The sequence below is a fragment of the Plodia interpunctella genome, chromosome 1 (assembly GCF_027563975.2).
Source record: "Plodia interpunctella isolate USDA-ARS_2022_Savannah chromosome 1, ilPloInte3.2, whole genome shotgun sequence".
NCBI classification, from domain to species: Eukaryota; Metazoa; Arthropoda; class Insecta; order Lepidoptera; family Pyralidae; genus Plodia; species Plodia interpunctella.
Genome location: NC_071294.1, coordinates 12,550,389 through 12,569,400, shown reverse-complemented (window position 1 = coordinate 12,569,400; position 19,012 = coordinate 12,550,389). Strand labels below are relative to the sequence as shown.

The 19,012-nt window shown below is 39.1% G+C and overlaps 1 protein-coding gene across 2 annotated transcripts; it reads right to left on the bottom strand.

The window, feature by feature from the left end:
• Window positions 1-8,090: 8,090 nt before the first annotated feature.
• Window positions 8,091-16,744, bottom strand: LOC128673540 (glutathione hydrolase 6-like). 2 transcript variants are annotated; one of them, XM_053751463.2, is made up of 10 exons: window positions 16,579-16,744; window positions 15,982-16,053; window positions 15,452-15,615; window positions 14,880-15,031; window positions 12,571-12,759; window positions 11,971-12,152; window positions 11,367-11,547; window positions 10,065-10,169; window positions 9,822-9,937; window positions 8,091-9,711 (listed from the first exon to the last, which is right to left on the bottom strand). In XM_053751463.2, exons 2-10 carry the CDS (start codon window positions 16,019-16,021, stop codon window positions 9,413-9,415), a joined length of 1,428 nt encoding a protein of 475 aa, XP_053607438.1. In that variant the 5' UTR covers window positions 16,022-16,053; window positions 16,579-16,744; the 3' UTR covers window positions 8,091-9,412. The 2 variants fall into 2 exon arrangements, with proteins under 2 accessions (XP_053607438.1, XP_053607446.1); XM_053751471.2 differs by having other exon boundaries at window positions 11,971-12,107; window positions 16,579-16,743.
• Between the last annotated feature and the right edge of the window lie 2,268 nt (window positions 16,745-19,012).

The window sequence follows — 19,012 nt, the reverse complement described above, 5'->3', positions numbered from 1 at the left end:
AGCCAACGTCATCAGCACGTGGAACGTGGAGCACGGTCTCGCGCTTGCGACAGATTGTTTGCGCGCTCGCGTGACGCGCCGCCGCTGCACTGATTCAGAGACCTCGGCTCGATTGTGTCCAATTGAATGGCTCGCTCCTTGGCAAGGTGCCGTACTACATTCGTTTTACAACTTTACGATGTTCTGTATTATGGGACTGTCACCGAGATCACGATCTTAATTCATATAAATAATTTATTTAGATCTCAAAGAGTCAAAACTAGCCCATGTACGATTATCGATATGTATAACTTTCGGTTGAATAAAAAATCGGTGTTGCCACGAATGTGCAACAATTCACCGCACATTCGGTTGAGAAAACACGATCCCCGCAGACACAGTTGGCTTTATGGTTACATTTTTTCAATTTGGTATGTACAAACTAGAGGGACCCGAAGGGAACCTATTCGATCGAACGGCACCCTGTACGCCGAGGCGCAAGCCGCGCGCCGTAAACCTGATAATACACGAGGGCCAGACGACTTAGACACGTAGATGAGGTAAATGAGGCCATTTTATTTAGTTTTTTTTTTTAAGTTTGAACATGTACTATATATTTTTTATAACCTGTTCCGTCCCACTTATGGGCAAAGTTTTCTCCCAAACCTTCGTTCCCGCGGTAATTTTGAGATAAAATATAGCTATTAGCAATCTAGGATAATGTACCATTCTAATGATGAAAGAATTTTTGAAATTGGTTATAGATATGGATAATGGAAAAAATACAGTTATTTTGCAATTCCAGCTAGATGTGAAGTAGAGGTACCTAGTGAAGGATTGTAGGTAGGTATGTTTATTGAATCGATTCATGTTTTGTAATAACTAATTATTTTAGTTAAAGCATCAGTTCGGGATTGAAATTATTGTTTTAAATTCAAATTCAAAATTATTTATTCAATTTAGGATGATATACATCACTTATTGACGTCAAAAAAATTACTAAAACTAAGTCTACTGCCGGCTTCCAAAGCGCAGGTGAAGAAGAAGCGGCGCAACAAACTTCACCGCAGCCTTTTCTCCAAGGACGTCAATTAACAAATATAGGTCTTATAGGTACATATATTAAAAATTAGGAGGACGAATTTACATCATTATTAAAAATTTCAAAGTTTAAATGAATAAATAAAATAAAAGTTGTATTTCCAATAAAATTATTGAAAATTGTCACACAAAAAAAAAAATATATATATAAAATATTTATATAAAATATTTTTATTTTAAATATTTTTTATATATATATATAAAGCTAAATATACAAAACGTACGTAATAATGTCATACATCAATTACATGTGTTATGAGGATACCTACTGCACCATGCTCGGGCCAAACATTATTGTCGTTCACATAATCATCAGACTTGTAATATGCCTTTATACAAAGTACTTATTTTATATAAATTCTAAATTTTTTGTCCGGCAAATCAAGAATCCGTTTAGGCAATTTATTATAAAAACGGATACAGTGCCCAACAAAAGACGTTCTAACTTCGGCCAACCGATGCCCGGGCGAGGACAGACAATTCATCTTTATTTCGTAAGGCTCTATCAGTGTAATCACCTAATTTTTTAAATAAGTTTAAATTTTTACGGACATGCATAATGTTGTCAAATTTGTATTGAGACGGTAAAGTAAAATATTAATATCTTTAAAAAAATCTCTAAGGGAATCCCTTCTCCTCAAACCATTATATAGCACGGATTGGTCTTTTTTGTAAAATGAAATTAGTGTTAATGGTACTAGCAAAGTAGTATCCTCTAAGACATTAAGCTATGAAAATAACTAAAGTAAAAAAAAAAACTAAAATGGCTCGACAAATAATTCTATTAAAAGAAACTACAGGCGGTTGTGAGTGGCGTTTTGGCATTGGCCTCAACATATTGTCTGAGTGGCACATAATCACAATGTACCTACTTGTATGCTTTACGTAACATTCGAAAACTTCCACTTCTTTAATATTTTAAGGTTTTTTGGTTTGTTTTGTGATCCCAGACAGATACTTGCATACATATTTACCAGACAGATATTTATATGTCAGGATGAATAACAGGACGGGCGCAAGTTTATCTAGTGTGCAAAGAATTCCGTAGGTAGGGTAGGTATATCATTTGTGATTGTGATACAGTGCGTGAGTGCTACTGTATGCAAGTGTCAGTTTCTTGTAGAGTACAACTGCGCTCTGGGGCATATCGGGATTCTCCAGACATTATACATCGATATACCGATAGGTACCTATACCGATTTTATTTTACATGCCGATAAATACACAGATGCAATATTCTGTAGATGTTGCCGTCACAAACAGTCGCATTTATAAGTGTGATACAGTATTAACAACGTTAAGTATGACAAAGAATGAAACCGGATAGTCAGAACTGATGCCATTCCAACCATGAAGTTTCCAGAGGCCTGGGAGGAGTCGGTAATATCCGGTAGGGCTGTCTCGGGAGTCGGGACTGCCTCTCGCGGCGGCAGACTGCTCGAAAAAGCAATGAAATAAAAAAGAAATACAGGTAACCTACCTACCTGTGTGTTTGCCGTGTGATCTGCAATTTTCTTTATGGGTTCCGATTTTGTTATTATTAGCGTTGGAACACTAAATAAATTCAGTAGAAACTGACTAGGTATGGACAGTAATTATACAAGTTTTGCTGAAAAATAGAATAATATTTTAATGACTATTTACAAGGAAAAAATAATATCTATGCAGATATATTCAGTAAATCAGTAGGTGTCATGTTTCGTTTTGTAAAACATTTTACTCAAAACAAAAATAGCACAAGGTTCATCATTTCACATGATAGGATAAAACTGCTATTCAGTAATTTATTTTATGAAAAATATAGATTAGCTCGGGCCCTCTTGTAGCCGCGGGCGCAGGGTGAGGTGTACGGGAAGTAGGTGGTAGGTACCTATTAGGACAACAATAGATAAAATAATAAGGACAACGATCGAAAACTGAGTAAAGATTGGTCATTTATTGACGATTAATAAGATTAAATACAATTAAAATGAGGTTACATTACACGTGTAAGACATAGAATGAGTATAAAAGTACCTAACATATTTATGTTTGTTTGTTATTTCTTACAATCAATTACTCAGTCAATCTTCTTGAAATTTTGCATACATGTAGTTTGAAGGATTGAGCCTTCTTCAACCCTATCCTTACATAGGGTACCTTTCATTCCGGAAAATTAACGCTGGCGAAGTCGTGGGCAAAAGCTAATTTCCTATATTCACTATAGAGGCATTCTTAGGGTCAAAAGTAACATGGAGCAGCCTACTAATGTATACATATACATATAAGACGCCTGCATCTGTGGATCATGTACCATTCAGATACACTGAGGGACTCTCTCCACAGCCGACCTGGTGATTTTTATTACAAAATTTATTGGTTCGAAGTAGGTAAGCCGTTAGTGTCATAAAAACTATATATTTAAAAAACCTACAAACCCAAAATAAAGTATGCTGAAACGATTGACACCAAAATCAAATAGGTGCCTAGATTCGTAATTTTTTTTTGGAGAAAAATCTTTTCCTCTCGAAACACAAATTGTGTAAAAAAATATCTATCGTAGGTATATACCGACCCACCTTATTCTCTCGCTCTGTACCGCACCACCGGGTTTGCCAACTAGCATGTGGTTTCTAAATACTTATTTCATAAAAATCTAATCGCTGGACTCTGTTACCACTTCGTATGATACATATAGGCACTGTCTAGTAGCAGTGAAAGTGAATATTTATAACTATTTAAAATAATTGAACAATACTGTAATACTGTGATTTTGTAACACCCTTTATAGAACGTACAAGATAAACATTTTTGGGTCAACTATTACAAATTAACGTACTTTACATACAAACCACCTAAATACGATTTGTACTAGTCTTTTTTCCTATAGGTACGTTTACTAATTAATTTTGTTTATTAGTTACTTACGTCAGTATTAATAACCTATACATTAATTCCATATACCTAATATCTGTCGCGTTATCAATTGCGCTTTCACACCGATAGCGATCGAATCCCTCCCCGCCTCGGCCGGCCCACCCCCGCTGAGCTGCAGTATGCAAGTAAACAGTCTGACGCACGGGCGGACTACTCACGTTACACAAAATCAACTAGAAAGACATGTTTACAGAGTCGCTGAATGAACTTGTATTACAATGTTAGCATTTGTGAATCAAACAAGACATTGAAGACTTTTCTTCTTGCTCGTCAACCTAGCCCCTAATCTAAGCCTGGTATGTGGCCACGTTTCCTTCGTCCATAATCTTGACCTTGTCCTGTTAACGTTTGCGTTGATAACATTATGTCATTAAGGGAGCTCCGCAAAATCAGCGCTTTGTTCTTCGACAACGGCAATTTCGCTGTATAGGTATCAGTTTTTGTGAACAAAATAGTGTGCGTAATTCATTTAGTGTGCATATAGTTTTAAATAAATTCAGTTCTCATTTCTGGATACTTCCAGTGCATAAAATGCATATCGGTCTGTTTGTAGTACGCATCTCTATTACAATCCATGATGCAATTAAAATGTCCGCAGTCATTCTAACTGCGTACAAACAAACAAACTAATATGTATTAAGTAGGTACTGAGTGTCAGTATCCAAAATATTTTACTGATTACCAATTTTCATTGTTTGTTTTTTTTTGTGAAAAATTAACTTGGTTTACCTATTTCTTCCGTCTAAATTCTTTTCAGCAGGTATTAAGATAACGCGAATAACGGTGACTCAGGAAAGAGGCCACAAGTAGGTGTAAAGGTAACCAGGTACCTACAACAATTTATTTGCAACTTCATCTGTTTCGTTCATTTAGGAACCGTAACTTATAAAATGAGTAAGCATCATCGCACAAGAGTTGACATAGGCGGCTTCAGCTGAGTATACATGTGTACGACGTGTGTACGATGATGAACGAGTCTGCACTATTTGATGACACGGAGTTGATCTCATGTTGGAATTGAAAGTTAACTGTAACATAACTGCGACTTTAGACTCGTTTCCGTATGTACAAACGGATCATAATTCTTACTTAGGTGAAGTTATTTCTATCGTTATCTATCTGTAACTACTTAAGCATCTAGTAATCATTGTTTCATGTCGAACAAAGGTCTTGACGTCACCGAGTGCGCTATCCGTATATACCATATCCAGCCAAAACAGATCACATCCTCTGTGTTACTTACACGTGTACCACAGACCATTCTCTGTAATATAACAAATGATGTCTACTTGTGTGTGGTCTACACTTTTCCTAAAAACATTAAACTAAGGGCTTTATTGCCCGTGTTTGTGAAACATAATAATAATTGATTACCATTTTATTTGGATGAATAAATTCATAATCTTCATTACAGGCAAGGCATGCGCTTGCTGGAGCCACAGCCTGCAATCCTTCAACTCAGCGGCGAGAGCCGCAATACGTGCTCACTTCACTGAACTCATGAATATGCAAAGAATCGGAGCTTCGAGAAAATATTCGAAATCCTCATTGTTTTTGCGAGTGTGAGTTAGCGTCATGTTGATCTCCGTGACTCTATGACCCTCTCGTTTTTTCATTTTTCATTGTTCAGAAACCAAATAGATAAAATTAATTTTTTGCGAATGTGAAATTCATATTCAAGGTAAATACTTATATTCAAATACTATTGTCTGTAAATACGTTGTACCTACATTATTCTTAACGGATGATGTAAATTTTGTTTGTTTGGTTCGGTTCCCAATGATTCCCTCTCTCTCTCGATCGCTTGTTCCCGGCGTATTCGGGCCTGTGAAGCTGCGAAGCCCGGGTGGACGTAAAGAGTATAAAACTTAGAATTTTCAACATTTTTAAATCGGCTGCCTGCCTTGCGAATGCTATTGGTATTCGATATCCACGTTAGGAGTGGTCCTATTCTAGGGCGGAACCACATGCACCACGATTCTATTTCCACTGACATTGCTGTTTATACCTGGTTTCAAACATCTGGTAATTTTCATTAAAATGCATTATTCATAGAGACACTCTGTTTGTTTACGACAGAGACAGAGATAATGATGAAGACTACATTTCGAGAGTTCCGAGCCGTGTAGATTGGGTGCTCAATGTATCACGATAAAATAAAAAAATTGAACATTCTAGAATGTTAAATTTATAGGTATACCAAATGTAAATGCACCCAACAGATAAAATGATGGATATGTATCTTGTTCTGTCATCATCGTCTACGGCACACTCGCACATGACTGACGATGATGACAGTCCTGTCAGCAATAACACCTACGCGTAGGTAACTAAGTAGAAAAAGAGTGACTTTGCAGGGCAAACTACTAGGTACCTACCTACCGCAGCATCAATTTTAAAGGATCTTGTATAAAGGTATGAGTCACTAAATACGTTACTTACCTAAATACTAAAATAAGTGTCAAATAACAAATTCTTTAAATTTCTGCGATCATTTCGGCCATGACTTTGCACAATGTATCAGTTTTGTGAATTTACGGCGTATATTTTCTGATGTCACTCAGTCAGACGAATTGGTATTCGTAAACATTAAAAAATTATTACAAAGAGTATTGTATTTAAACGAGTTTTTTATAGTACCTTATACTAAAGATACCTAATACTAACACTTAAGCAATGGTGGCCAGTGGTTATTCCCGCCTATGATCGAAAGGTCCTAGGTTTGTATCGCCCCCAGCAGCGGTAGCATTCAGGCGTACCTTGAGCCCAGATTCTGGACTCCAGAATGGTGCCTTTCCACCGGTGTTTGTATGTAATTATATTAATCTAGCTTGGTAGGTAATCCGTTCGATTTGTTTTGAATAGACCGAGTATTTTACACCAATATCTTGCACTTATCTGTGATTGCAGCAAGTGCAACAGTATGTAAATATGCATAATAAAATGTAACTATTAACACTTGTTGGATTTTTTATTTAATGCTCCTGTTCTACTACGAAATCAGTATTGTAATAGATTGATGATTATGTTATTAATACTGATTACTAATGAAAATGATTCTCCAAATCTAATTTAAATTGGGTAGGTATCACGGTCGTCGGCATCCCTATTTGTCCGACAATCATTTACAATTAGGTAGGTACCTACAGATTTGTTGTGTAATTCTGGTCTGAAAATGATAGGGTACCTAGTTAAATTAGGAGCAGATATGTTCTAAAGATTATTTAGAAGGTATTTATATTTAGTCAAGAACAAAGTGGTTCATTAATAACGAATGTCTTCAGTTGAGTGAATAACCTCTGAGCAGGCGCTAAAAATGCTGGAGCCGTACTCGGCACGTGGCTCGCTCTGTGGACTCGGCTGTTTACGATGTCGATATCGATGTCGAAAACTAACGAACGATGCTGTCATTGGGTGTCATTGCCCGCCGCCGCCGCCGGTCCGTACTTAGTACTTAGGTGCCTAAGAACCGATTCTTCGATTGGCATTAGTCAAGATTTTCTTAACCGCTCATTTTATTATTATTCGTCAAACCGTGAAATTAATGCAGCACGACATGTGAACCATTTGTAACTTTTGGTCAAGCCTTCTCTTGTGTCTGAACGTTATACGTCTTCAATAATTTAATTAGTCAAGCAGTGTCAATTCGTCAATTCCTCAAAAATTTACAAGGCAATGGTTGACGAATTTCATTGATTGACCCATGGATTCACGAACATTTTGCAAAAACAAATTATTCCCATGATGACTTGTCAACACAGATTGGTTGTCAAAATTTCACGGCATAATAAGCAAAATATTTGAGCGGCTAAAAAGAACCCTTGCCCAAATGTTCTCGTAAATTAGCCCCGACATTGCGCGCGAGGGCATTTAAATATAAAATTATATAACAATGTCCTATCAAGAAGACCAAGACTCTTCTGGTAGTCAAAATAGGATATTGTATCAATATTTTCGGATTTTATTTATACACTCGGGTTTTATGTTCTAATTTTAATAGAATACGTGAGTATTCCATTTCGCGGATAGTGCTTTAAGTAAGTACGTCTACATCATTTGCGAGATCACAGGAAAAGATGATTAAAACTAAAATAACAGTTTGAATTCTTAAATGTATTTCTTCAGTGATACTATAGTGATATTTACACTCTATAATACTATAAGTTTATCCACCAAAAAACTAATAATAAAATAAAAATAAACCATAATTTAAACTTCCGCGAACTTTTAGAAGTTATTTTAGAAATCTTATTATATTAGATAGTATTTGTTTGGTCATAGTACCTAATAGGTATGCGCCAATATTTAGGGTTCCGTAGCCAACGTTATCTGCCTGTCTGTCCGTCTATGAACCGCATTAATATCACGTTTTACACAAAAAAAACAATAAATACTTAGAACTGAAAATAATAAATAAAAATTTATCAAATCCATACATGTGGCATCTACAAAAATTATACTGAGGTTTCTTATATATTTTTTTCTAAACTGAATAGATTGCGCGAGAGACACTGCCAAAGTGGTAAAATCCCCCTCCCCCTGTAACTTCTAAAGTAAAATAATGATAAAACTAAAAAAATATATGATGTACGTTACTATGTGAACTTCCACCGAAAATTGGTTTGAATGAAATCTAGTAAGTAGTTTTTTTTATACGTCATAAATCGTAAACCGCAATTTACCTTTCATTTAATCAACGCAAAATTAAAAAAAGGATACAAAAATCGATCAACAAGAACTTTTATGTTAGGTGTGTTACTTGCTGCTATGGAACCCTTCATGGGCGAGTCCAACTCGCACTAATGATCGCGCTATGAAATTGAATGTAAGGTAACTAATTTAAACAACTTCCAAGGATCGCAGTGACATGACTATTGGCCGCTGTACCTATGGGCGTTTTGATGACAATACAATATCGAACTGATTTATTGATGGTGCAGAAAGATAATATGGAACTTCATGATGGAACATCGTATAGTGGCTGTGTTTGGACTTGTTAGAAAGATGTTATAATGAAGTTACGTGCACTTCCAAAAGCGTGTTTTTCTAGTGTTTTTTAACCTATTAATTTATTATAAAATGTTAGTCGGAGAAATGTCATTTAGGAGTCGGCAGATGTCTAGGAAGTATTCACGTACTAACTAATGCGTTAATGTCCGACCGTAGCTGGATGCAATAAACATAAATGCCGGCTGTGTCTCCAGTCTGTTTGCTTTCACGAGCTAGTCTATGGGGCACGTTTTGCTTGTCCTACCACCGCTTCCTTTACCTACCTCGTAGTTTACGTACAATTTAGTTACACCGAATCAAAAATAGATAATAATTAATTTCACTTAATTAGTACCTACATTTTTACAATGTTCTTTAGTGCCATTAATAAAATAACAGAATTATGCTGAGTTGAGTTATGTTTGTCTTAAAATCTAGAGGAAACTCCGCCGCCCCGGCTGTCCGCCCAGGAGAGGAGCGCGTCGCCGCGTTGTTGGACTACATTAACTGAAGGGAATGGTGGAGTGGCGTTGAAGAGCAGAGCGGGCGGCGGCGCGGGCGGCGGGTGCCCGGGCTCGAGCAGCAGCGCGCCGTCGGCAGCCAGCGCCAGCCGCGCGCGCTCCACGCCCTGCTGCACGCCGCGCGCCACCCCCTCCGTCGCTGCCAGCGCCGCCGCCGCTTGGACTACTGCTGCTGACGATTCTCCGCCGATCACGTATCGAGTACCTGACGATAACAATACATACATTATTAGGGAAAAAGTAGACACTAAAAACCACTCGCTGTGATACCAGATCTTAACGTAGATTAACCAGCACTAAATAGAGGCTTCTTACCGCAGAGGCGCTGGTCGGCGATGATGGCGGGCGCGAGGTCCAGCGGCTGCGTTGGATGATCCAGCCGCCAGCCTGCTGCCGTCAGAGCGCCCGAGCCAAACGCTACCGAGGTTCCGCTAGAACAGAACATAATTTTTATTTGGTATGCCAAGGTAATAACACAACGAAAGATACTACACTACCTTTACAGATCCGGGAGAAAATTAAACGAATGTTTATATATATTTTTTAAGAAAGACTCACGTGACGAGGGCGATGTAGGTGTCGAAGCTATCGACGACAGCGAGCCCGCTCGCGACTCCGCCAGCCTGCCCCGCTCCCCACGAAGATCGGAGAGCACTCACGGCCCTGATAGAATATGTATTATTCGATATCAAAATCAAAGTGTTAAGAGATTGAATATACAATTTTAATAATTTCCATTTCCGTGAATAAAGTCTGCGATAATAAGATCATGGGTATCTGGATAGAAGGAACGATGAAAGGTGAAGCGAACTTGGAGAAGACAGCTTGAAACAAAATACATGAGTAAATTCCATTGGGTTAAATTACACCGGGTACGTTTATATCACACGCGAAGGTGTTCGCCGGTTTTGGAAGCCCTTGTTATGAATACACAATGGAGTTGCAGCTAAAATACTCGCGAGTTGGCAGGCTGACAAGAAATCTCGCATTATTATACAAATTTCACTGGCAGCAAGCGATGCAACTCCTGTCTCATTGAGTAACATTCTTGTATCTGCATCTACATGACATCATGATGATAATAATCTTAGTAATTCTATATTCAGGCGAGCGTTCTAAACTAATGAAGAGAATTTATTTGTTTGCGTTTCGACTCTTGACTGATTGTTTTGTTGTCAGAAGAAACAGTAACAGAGGAATGTTAATGTTTCTTTGTTTACCTTGTCCAATCCTCGTAAAGTGAATGCTAGTCGTCATTTTTCTCTAAATATTAAATTGGAAATAGTTGCAACGCAATGACAATTCTAGTTTGTCACAATAATTAGGCACGAGCTATGCGTGTGTTGCAGCGTTTACAATTCTCAAACTACGATAGATTATACCAGCAGTTACTGACCGTCGATAACTGAGTCACGAGTCACGAGTGCGTTGCTGTGGTGTCGGACCACGACCACGCCCTGTGTACCTAAGAGTTCCGAAGTATGTCCCACAACGACTACTCATGACTTAGTATGGTAAGTTACCTTCAACCATACTAATATTACGTGCTAAAGTCAGTCTATTCGCTTTCACGGCTAAAATGCTGGACTTGAATGACTGAATTTTGTTGAAATTTAGTATGCATATTTTAGACTCCCGTTCAAAAATAGACATTTTTTTAATTAATAAATAAAATTCGAAATTAAATAAAACTCGATCTAAATTAACGCTCCGCAATTGATATTACAAGTACTTAAAAAAAATTAAACCCATCTCAATATATTTATTTAACATTCAAAACCAGTTGATATTGAAATTGAGTTATTATCACGTTGAAAAACTTATAAATCAGTTTGGAGGGCGTCGCTTGTTTCTACTGACCTGTGCACCGCGTCATCGACAGCGGCCGGCGGCGGCTGCAGCGCGGCGGCGAGCGCGCCCAGCACGACAGCCGCGCGCGCGCCTCCCGCCCACACGCGCCGCCTGCCCGCCGCCGCCCAGCGCGCGCCGCCCGCCTTCAGAGACATGTTCGCGTTCCAGGTGTGCCACGACTCACTTAGCTCTGGAAACACAGTTACCTCAATACTTTTGAATAATGAAGGCTTCTGTCTATCAATTCTTTGAAAACATTAAATTACGTACTAGATATGGAAACTTTCCATATCTAGTTACGTAATTTCATGTTTCTATTAGAAACTAAAAATGAATAATATTGATTAGAAAATAATTTAATTTACATACATTATGGTAACAATCAAGCACATAAGTCGCACTGTTGCGTTGTTAAGTGAAATGATTGTTAGATGATAGAAAATGTCAACATACGGACAGAAAGATGGACGACGTTGTTGGAGCCTTAGTAATAGAGACCCGTTTTACACTAGGTACGATACCCTAAATGTGGAATAAAATGTCTTGTCAAGAAAATCCAGGAAGTACTGAAAATATAACCCTCGTCAATAGATCCACAATATCCCGGCGTTACCCTTGCTGGTGAAGTTCTGTATGGACTGCAGATAGTCGGCCAGCGCGGGCGCGTTGTACCGGCCGCCGGCCGCCGCGTCCGGCAGACCCGCCGCGCGTTCCGCCGCTGCCAAACTCGCCGACACCATAAACCCTTTTCTAAGAACACAGGGAGGAGGCTTAAACCTTTGCTTGACACGATATCTATTAGGCGAGACAACAATTCCTTTTGTTAATCTTAATTTGAGGAAAATCTAAATTGATTACAAGATTATTATTTACAAGATACATGACTTTTTATTAACATTTCTTCAATACTATTATACGGATAAATAGAGAGAATTTACTGATAAGTTCAACCTTCTCTAGATAATGAAATGATCTTGACTGCTCGACCTCAATAGCAAAATAGTATTGAGCATGCGGGTTTTCCAGACTAATTATACATTCTACATAGGTGTGTAACTATGAATTTATTCAAACTACATTAGGCACTAGATCATAATGGTAAATTACATTGACATTTTATGGAGTCTAATAAATAGTTAACAATTTTGTAACTCATAGTTAACAATATAGGACTGTGACAGCAATTTAAAAAGTTCATGACATGCCCCAGTACCTGGCCAGCTGCAGGGCAGGTTGCACGATGTCATGCCAAGGCAGCACGCCGGCCTGCGCGTGCAGCGTAGCGAGCGCAACCAGCAGCCGCGGGGGGCGCTCCCCTGCCGCCTCTGCCCCGCCCCACTCCGCCAGCGACGGCAGCGTCCAACGCGCCTTGCGGTACTCCCAGTACAGCATCGAACCGCCCCTTGACACAATATACCTTTCAAAGTTTTCCAAAACATTTTCAGAATGGCGCCACAACTACCTACATAGATACTTTAGAGGAAATCTACTCGTACATGTGTGCATGACAGTATTGATTGACTACCGTAACTATCACTGTCATGGATGGATTTATTAATCCTAACAACAGAACGTCCTTGGTGACCAGGGAAACATGACCATGACCAAGGACGTTCTGTCTGTCAATATGTCTTGAGATTGACAGTAACTTTTTTCAGGTCTACGACTACGATTTATCAGGCTGAATATCTTGATTTTACATTTGGATACATACTTATTATGATTCTCATGCATACTCTCGCTCACCGAAGGTTGGGGTACATGCAATCTTTGGACACTAGTTTAGGAGCGATAGGTTGTGTCAATCATTTTATAATGTAAAACATTTACAGATGACAGGGTAGACATCCGAAGGTAAGTAACATACGTTTTTCCGCATATGATTTAGGTAACTTGTTAGGTAAAGCAAGTGGGGGATACCATTGCCCAAAACTTAGATTATAGAATTATAAAATCTATGGCCCAAAAGTGGGAAAACACACTTTTCGTCATATAGGCACTTACCTACATGGTTTGTTTTCATTTCGGTAAATAAAAGCACTCATTTAAACTACGTACCTAATGTTCGTGCATTCGCGTCGGCAAATTAGTCGGCATCTGTTCAAGTTCGGCAAATAATGTGTACTCGTAGCCAGCATATTATATTCTAAGTTCAAGAAGTAGCATCGACGACCCGGTATGAAATTGTTGATTTTTTCTGAAGTCTTGAAGTAAATAGATATATTATGTAGTTATCCTTGTGTATGTAATTTCATTTTCTGTGTAATTTATATAGTAATGTGTAATTTATTTATTATATTATTTACAGATTTATATCATAAATCTGCAGACAGTTAGTATCTAAATAGCATTGATTTGCTGCGCATGTATTTTCGTATAGGTAGTTATTTACATGATAAGTAGGTACCTTATAACTAAAAAGTCGGAAATTCCGGTTTCCTTCGTCCCCTTTCTTTACATAAAAACAGAAATATGTCAATTTAAATCAATTACCAAGTTACGAAGCTAGCACTGCATGTCGTTATTGCTTGTTTATTATTAATGAACTTGTTTATTTACTTAGGTAGGTACCTACACCCATGGTAACTATATAAATTATTTCTAGGTATCATGCCAGCTTCACACTGTCATCGAACAGTTTGCCAATCTTTGGCAGATTCGATATTCGTTGTTGTTTTCCATTGCGGTAAATAAAAGCTACCATACAATTTACGCAATGTTCACGCATCGTGTCGGCAACATTCTAGTGCTGCCCTCTAAAGCAACTGACAGAAAACAGCTGTAGTCAGGCGACATTGAGTCGTCGACAGCATTAATGATCAAGAGGGTATCTAGATGGCGTTGGCCAAAAATATCTTCCGCCGCCTCTACTCATTACTAAACTGTATACAGTGCTGGTTTTTCATTGCGAAATGACGTAAAATGCGAAAAAAGACGTAAATTGATAATTAGTTTTTAAATAATTCTAGAAAAATTGGTTGACGGCGCTAGGTGTTTTTGAATTGGCGCGCTTCTGTTTTTCTGCTTCGAGATTAGAGAAAGATTATTAGATGGCGTAATTTATTAATATAAAACGTAGTTCATTGCTTGTAGATAAGAATTCCTCTTCACGCGAGTTCAACTCGCACTTGATCTGTTTTTATATAATAGAATAAATAAATATATTAGGACCAACCACACAGATTGAGCTAGCCCCAAAGTAAGTTCGAGACTTGTGTTATGGGATACTAACTCAACGATACTATATTTTATAACAAATACATATATAGATAAACATCCAAGACCCGGGCCAATCAGAAAAAGATCGTTTTCCATCATGACCCGACCGGGGATCGAACCCGGGACCTCTCGGTTCAGTGGTAAGAACTTTACCATTGCGCCACCCAGGTCGTCATTAGGTATATGCATATACTACCTACCAAGCAGGCAAACAAGCATGGGGCTCACCTGATAGTTAATGGTCACCATGTTGGTTGGTGGCATAGAAGTGAGTTAGCCGATAGTGAGATGAACAGAACATACGCGTCCAGTGAGGTGCGGTGCGGCGCGACGACGGCGAGGCAGAGCGCAGCGGCGGCGGCGGCGTCCAGCGCGCGTCCGCCGCGCTTCAGCGCGTCCGTGCCCGCGCGCGAGCACTCCGCCGCCGACGACGATACCACGCCGTGAGGCACCACCTTACCATCACATCATACAATCAATCAATCCTAACTAATATATTATAAATGCGAAAGTAATTTTGTTTGTTACCTCTTCACGACCTATCTAGTATCTATCTACTCAACCAATCTTCTTGAAATTTTGCATAAGTAATGAATGACATGAAGTTATGCAATGTTTCAAGAAGATTTGTTGAGTACAACCAGTACAAGCAATCTTCCTGAAATTTCGGATAAGGTGAGTATGGATATTATGAGTATGGAAATAAACATAGGGTACCTTTTAACTCGGAAAAAACTATTGTTCCCGTGGCATTTGCTAAAAATCTTATTCTATTATTAGGTGGCGCCAATATAAAAACACTAGATGGCGCTCTGTGTATTTCAAGGTGGCGCGAAATATGCGCTAAAAATACTCAAAATCAGTCTGATTGGTACCTCGTAATCTCCTGAATATATTTGGGCTAGTAGCGCCAGTGTGATCGCAACGGATAAAACGGTGAAACTTGCGATGATGAGCCGCGGTCCCCCCGCGCAGCACGAACCCCCGCCGGCCCCCGCGCCCGGCTTCAGGGGCACGTCTTCGCGGAGTTCCACAACCCCTAAAAATAAAGCTTCAAGTAATCACACAAGCATGCACACAGCATACATTTGTACACTCTGTCCAGCATTTCTACTTTCCCATTGTAAATATTCACGTGTAATATTTTAATTGGAAAATATTCATAGAAATTCCCCAGAAACTTCAGATCATTCATCAGATATTTTTTTTTATTCCTTCGTTCAATTTACCTTCAGGCAATTCGTTCAATTAGCATTTGGGCGTTTTGTATTTTTAACAACTTTGCATTCATCATACAATCTAGAAATTTCACGTCCCCTTAGCCGCCAAGTTTTGGGAGACCTGGGTTCATCTAATCTAAATCTAATAAAAGAAAGGTATAATAGTAATGATGAGGTTTGTTTACCTGAGGGCGCGCCGTCGGGGCCGTCGCGCTGGTCCGCCATGCCGCTGCGGGACTCAGTCAAGCGCTACCAACCTGAAATTTATATCACCAGCTTTTTTCAGATAACTGTATATCTTCACGTTATATTAAAATATTAATAATAGTGGTTTCGGCTTTTATTTGATCTTAACTTGTTTCGAGGACATCAATAATAGAGTGACAGTGATTTCTAAAATGTAATTAATGTAAATACATTCAGCATTTACATTAATTTGAAAAAAGTTTGAATTTCACGAGTGCCCGAAAAGTAGCCAACTACAATGGAACGCCATCTATTACAAAATATCCCACACAGACACAGCCCATAGTTGCCATGTTTAGAAAGTGATGACTACGGCGTGTGAAGGTGTGATGTGATGAACACATTTGTATACAACTTGCTCAGGTAGGTGTGTACATTCTTTATGATACAAACAACATTTACATTAGTATTCTCCTTGGTTGTTACTGTTAAATAATGAAAATCCTGCAAATAGTAATACGGTTGCGTTTAGATACTTACGTACTACCGTTTGGAGAATGTTCATTCATATTATAAGGGAAATAAGGCCGGTTTACCTGCGGATTCCGTAGTACGACGGCGCGGGGAGTACCATGGGGTCGTCTGTCTCGATGTCAGATGGAGCTTGTTCCGTATTGTCTGTTTGTTTACGTGTCGAATGGACCTCAAGCCAGCGGGCTGCCGGCCGAGCGTCGCCGGGTAACTGTAACATGTCGGCGGAGGCGCGGGGCACGCGCGGTGACGTCATCGTCTTAGTTCGCTGACTCCGAGACACGGCGCGAGCGCATTTGTTTGTTTGTTGCTGATGAAATTAGGCAGGCGTTCCATATGAGTCGAGCAGGCCCTGGGTCTATGGCTGGGATCAAACTGGTTATTAAAAAAAAAGGAACCTAATCGTGGATGTACCTGTGTAACCTATGTAGATAGTGTAATTTTAAAATTTAGAGCCTTTATGTACCTACTACACACCCGTCGACCGTTGTCAACCGACAGTTTGTCAAGGCCCTTTTCTCAGGAACGCGTACCTACACGTATCAAGTACATTAAATATTCGGGTCGACGACGGTCCATTGAAGCTGTGAAAAAACTAAACTTGTAAGTCAACGCTTTCAAAATGTGTGACATTTTATTTAAATCTAGCCTGTAGATGTTGTGTCCCACCGCTGGGCAAAGGCCTCCCCCTTATTTTTCCTCTCATCTCTCTCCATAGCAAGTTCTGGCTATTCTGATAGACATTTATCAATGTCGTTCCGCCATCTCATTCTGGGCCTGCCTCTTCCTCTGCGGCCATCTGGTATCCAGAAGGTAGCCAGTTTACAACGTGACAATCGTGTCCCGCCCAGTCCCACTTCTTGCACCTACCTACATTCGCCACTTTAGTAAGGGAGCGCAGTTTGGTGTTCCTTACTTTGTCTATTAGACGTACGCTCTTTGGCAGACCTGAGTCTGGACTTTTGAAACTCCGTGAAATACCAAGTCTGTGCACCATAGGTAGGTGAGTACAAGCAGTATGCATCTATCGAGGAGCTTTCTTTTGAGAGTGTGGTAAGGTGCCCTTTAGTTGGTATTCATGTACCAGAAGCATTTCCAGGCGTTGCAAGTACGCCGATCTATTTCTAAGTACCTGCCTATGACAATTTATGTATTGCATTTTAAATTGTTGTTTTCAGTTTGTTTCATCCGACTGTCAATTGTTTTTATTGTGTGGCGCGATTTAAAAAATGGTGTGTCCTTCCAAGTGTTGTAGTTAGCTAGGTATTATTGTTACTGTTATTTTCCGAAGTCACCGGGCAAATGATCCGCGTGTGACCCTTAGGTTTACGAGTGCGGCTCGTCCTAGGCCCGACTCCGCCGCGTCGGCTTTTATTCAATATCTCGTCAGTTTACGACTCTCCGTCGCATTACATCGCGCTACCTATTGGTTATAGTTATAGAGTTGTTCTATGTTATAGTATTTGTTATAACACAAATACAAACCTAGTGATTAATATACATATACAATACTTTCACAATACTGCAATAGCGTTATTTTTTGTCAAAAGTTTTACTTGACTTTACAAAATAGGTAGGTAGGTAGGTACCTACCTATTTTGTAACTTTTCACAAACAATAACGCTATTGCAGTATAGTGAAAGTATTGTATAACTAGGTATATTATGGAGTAAGACGACCGTATCTTACCATTACTACGGTACGGTACTTACGGTACTAGCTTCGCATAAAATATTATCTAATAGGTACCTACCTACCGTGTACGAAGTAGTAAGATGGGATACGGTAGGTAGGTACCTTGGGTAGATTTTTTATGCGAAGTTAGTAAGTAATGCTAAGATACGGCCATCTTACACCTTGTTATGAATATGTACAGATATTTTTAACAATTTGCATAAAGGGAAATAAACATGTTTAAATTGGCAATAAAAATATGAGTATTAGGTATTATAGGTGCTTATTATTGCTCACTAGAGGCAGAGAGCGAGAGCAAAAACTGAATAAGGTACCTACCTACCACCATTCTGTTGTAGCCGGTGTAGGTAACTAGGTGCTGCTACTGCTGGAAGATCACACATACGAGTACGTATCTATAGCGCGGACAGCGCGGGTTCAGTTTCATTTTTGACATTGTCTTCTTAGCAGCAGAGGTGGATTCAAATCACTAATAGCTAGGTACTTAGTAATTTATAATTTACAACAAATTAACTAATACATTTTTTGTATATTCGCATACCTATAACACAAAGTGCTACGTACCCTAAATATTACATACCAACTTACTTAATCCTTCCTAATTGAAGATTTGCGAAGACTAATCAATCAGGCGCATTACCATTACAAAGACTCCAGACAGGATCTACTACCCTCCAAGGACGAGGAAGTGATTATAGCGAGGGTAATGAGTCACCCCGTAGTGCTCGTGGGTCGGGGGCTCACGTGAGTTCTAACGAGCCAAACAAGATTAGCGGGAAGCCTCGCAAAGTAATCCAGTATATA

What these genes read in the sequence shown, in the direction of transcription:
- LOC128673540 (XM_053751463.2), bottom strand. Translation starts at nt 16,021, where the DNA reads ATGGCGGACCAGCGCGACGGCCCCGACGGCGCGCCCTCAG. An exon ending in TATATTCAGGAGATTACGAG is followed by an intron (nt 15,032 to 15,451) that starts GTACCAATCAGA and finishes TGTGATGGTAAG; the next exon opens with GTGGTGCCTCACGGCGTGGT. An exon ending in ACAGAACTTCACCAGCAAGG is followed by an intron (nt 11,548 to 11,970) that starts GTAACGCCGGGA and finishes CTGTGTTTCCAG; the next exon opens with AGCTAAGTGAGTCGTGGCAC.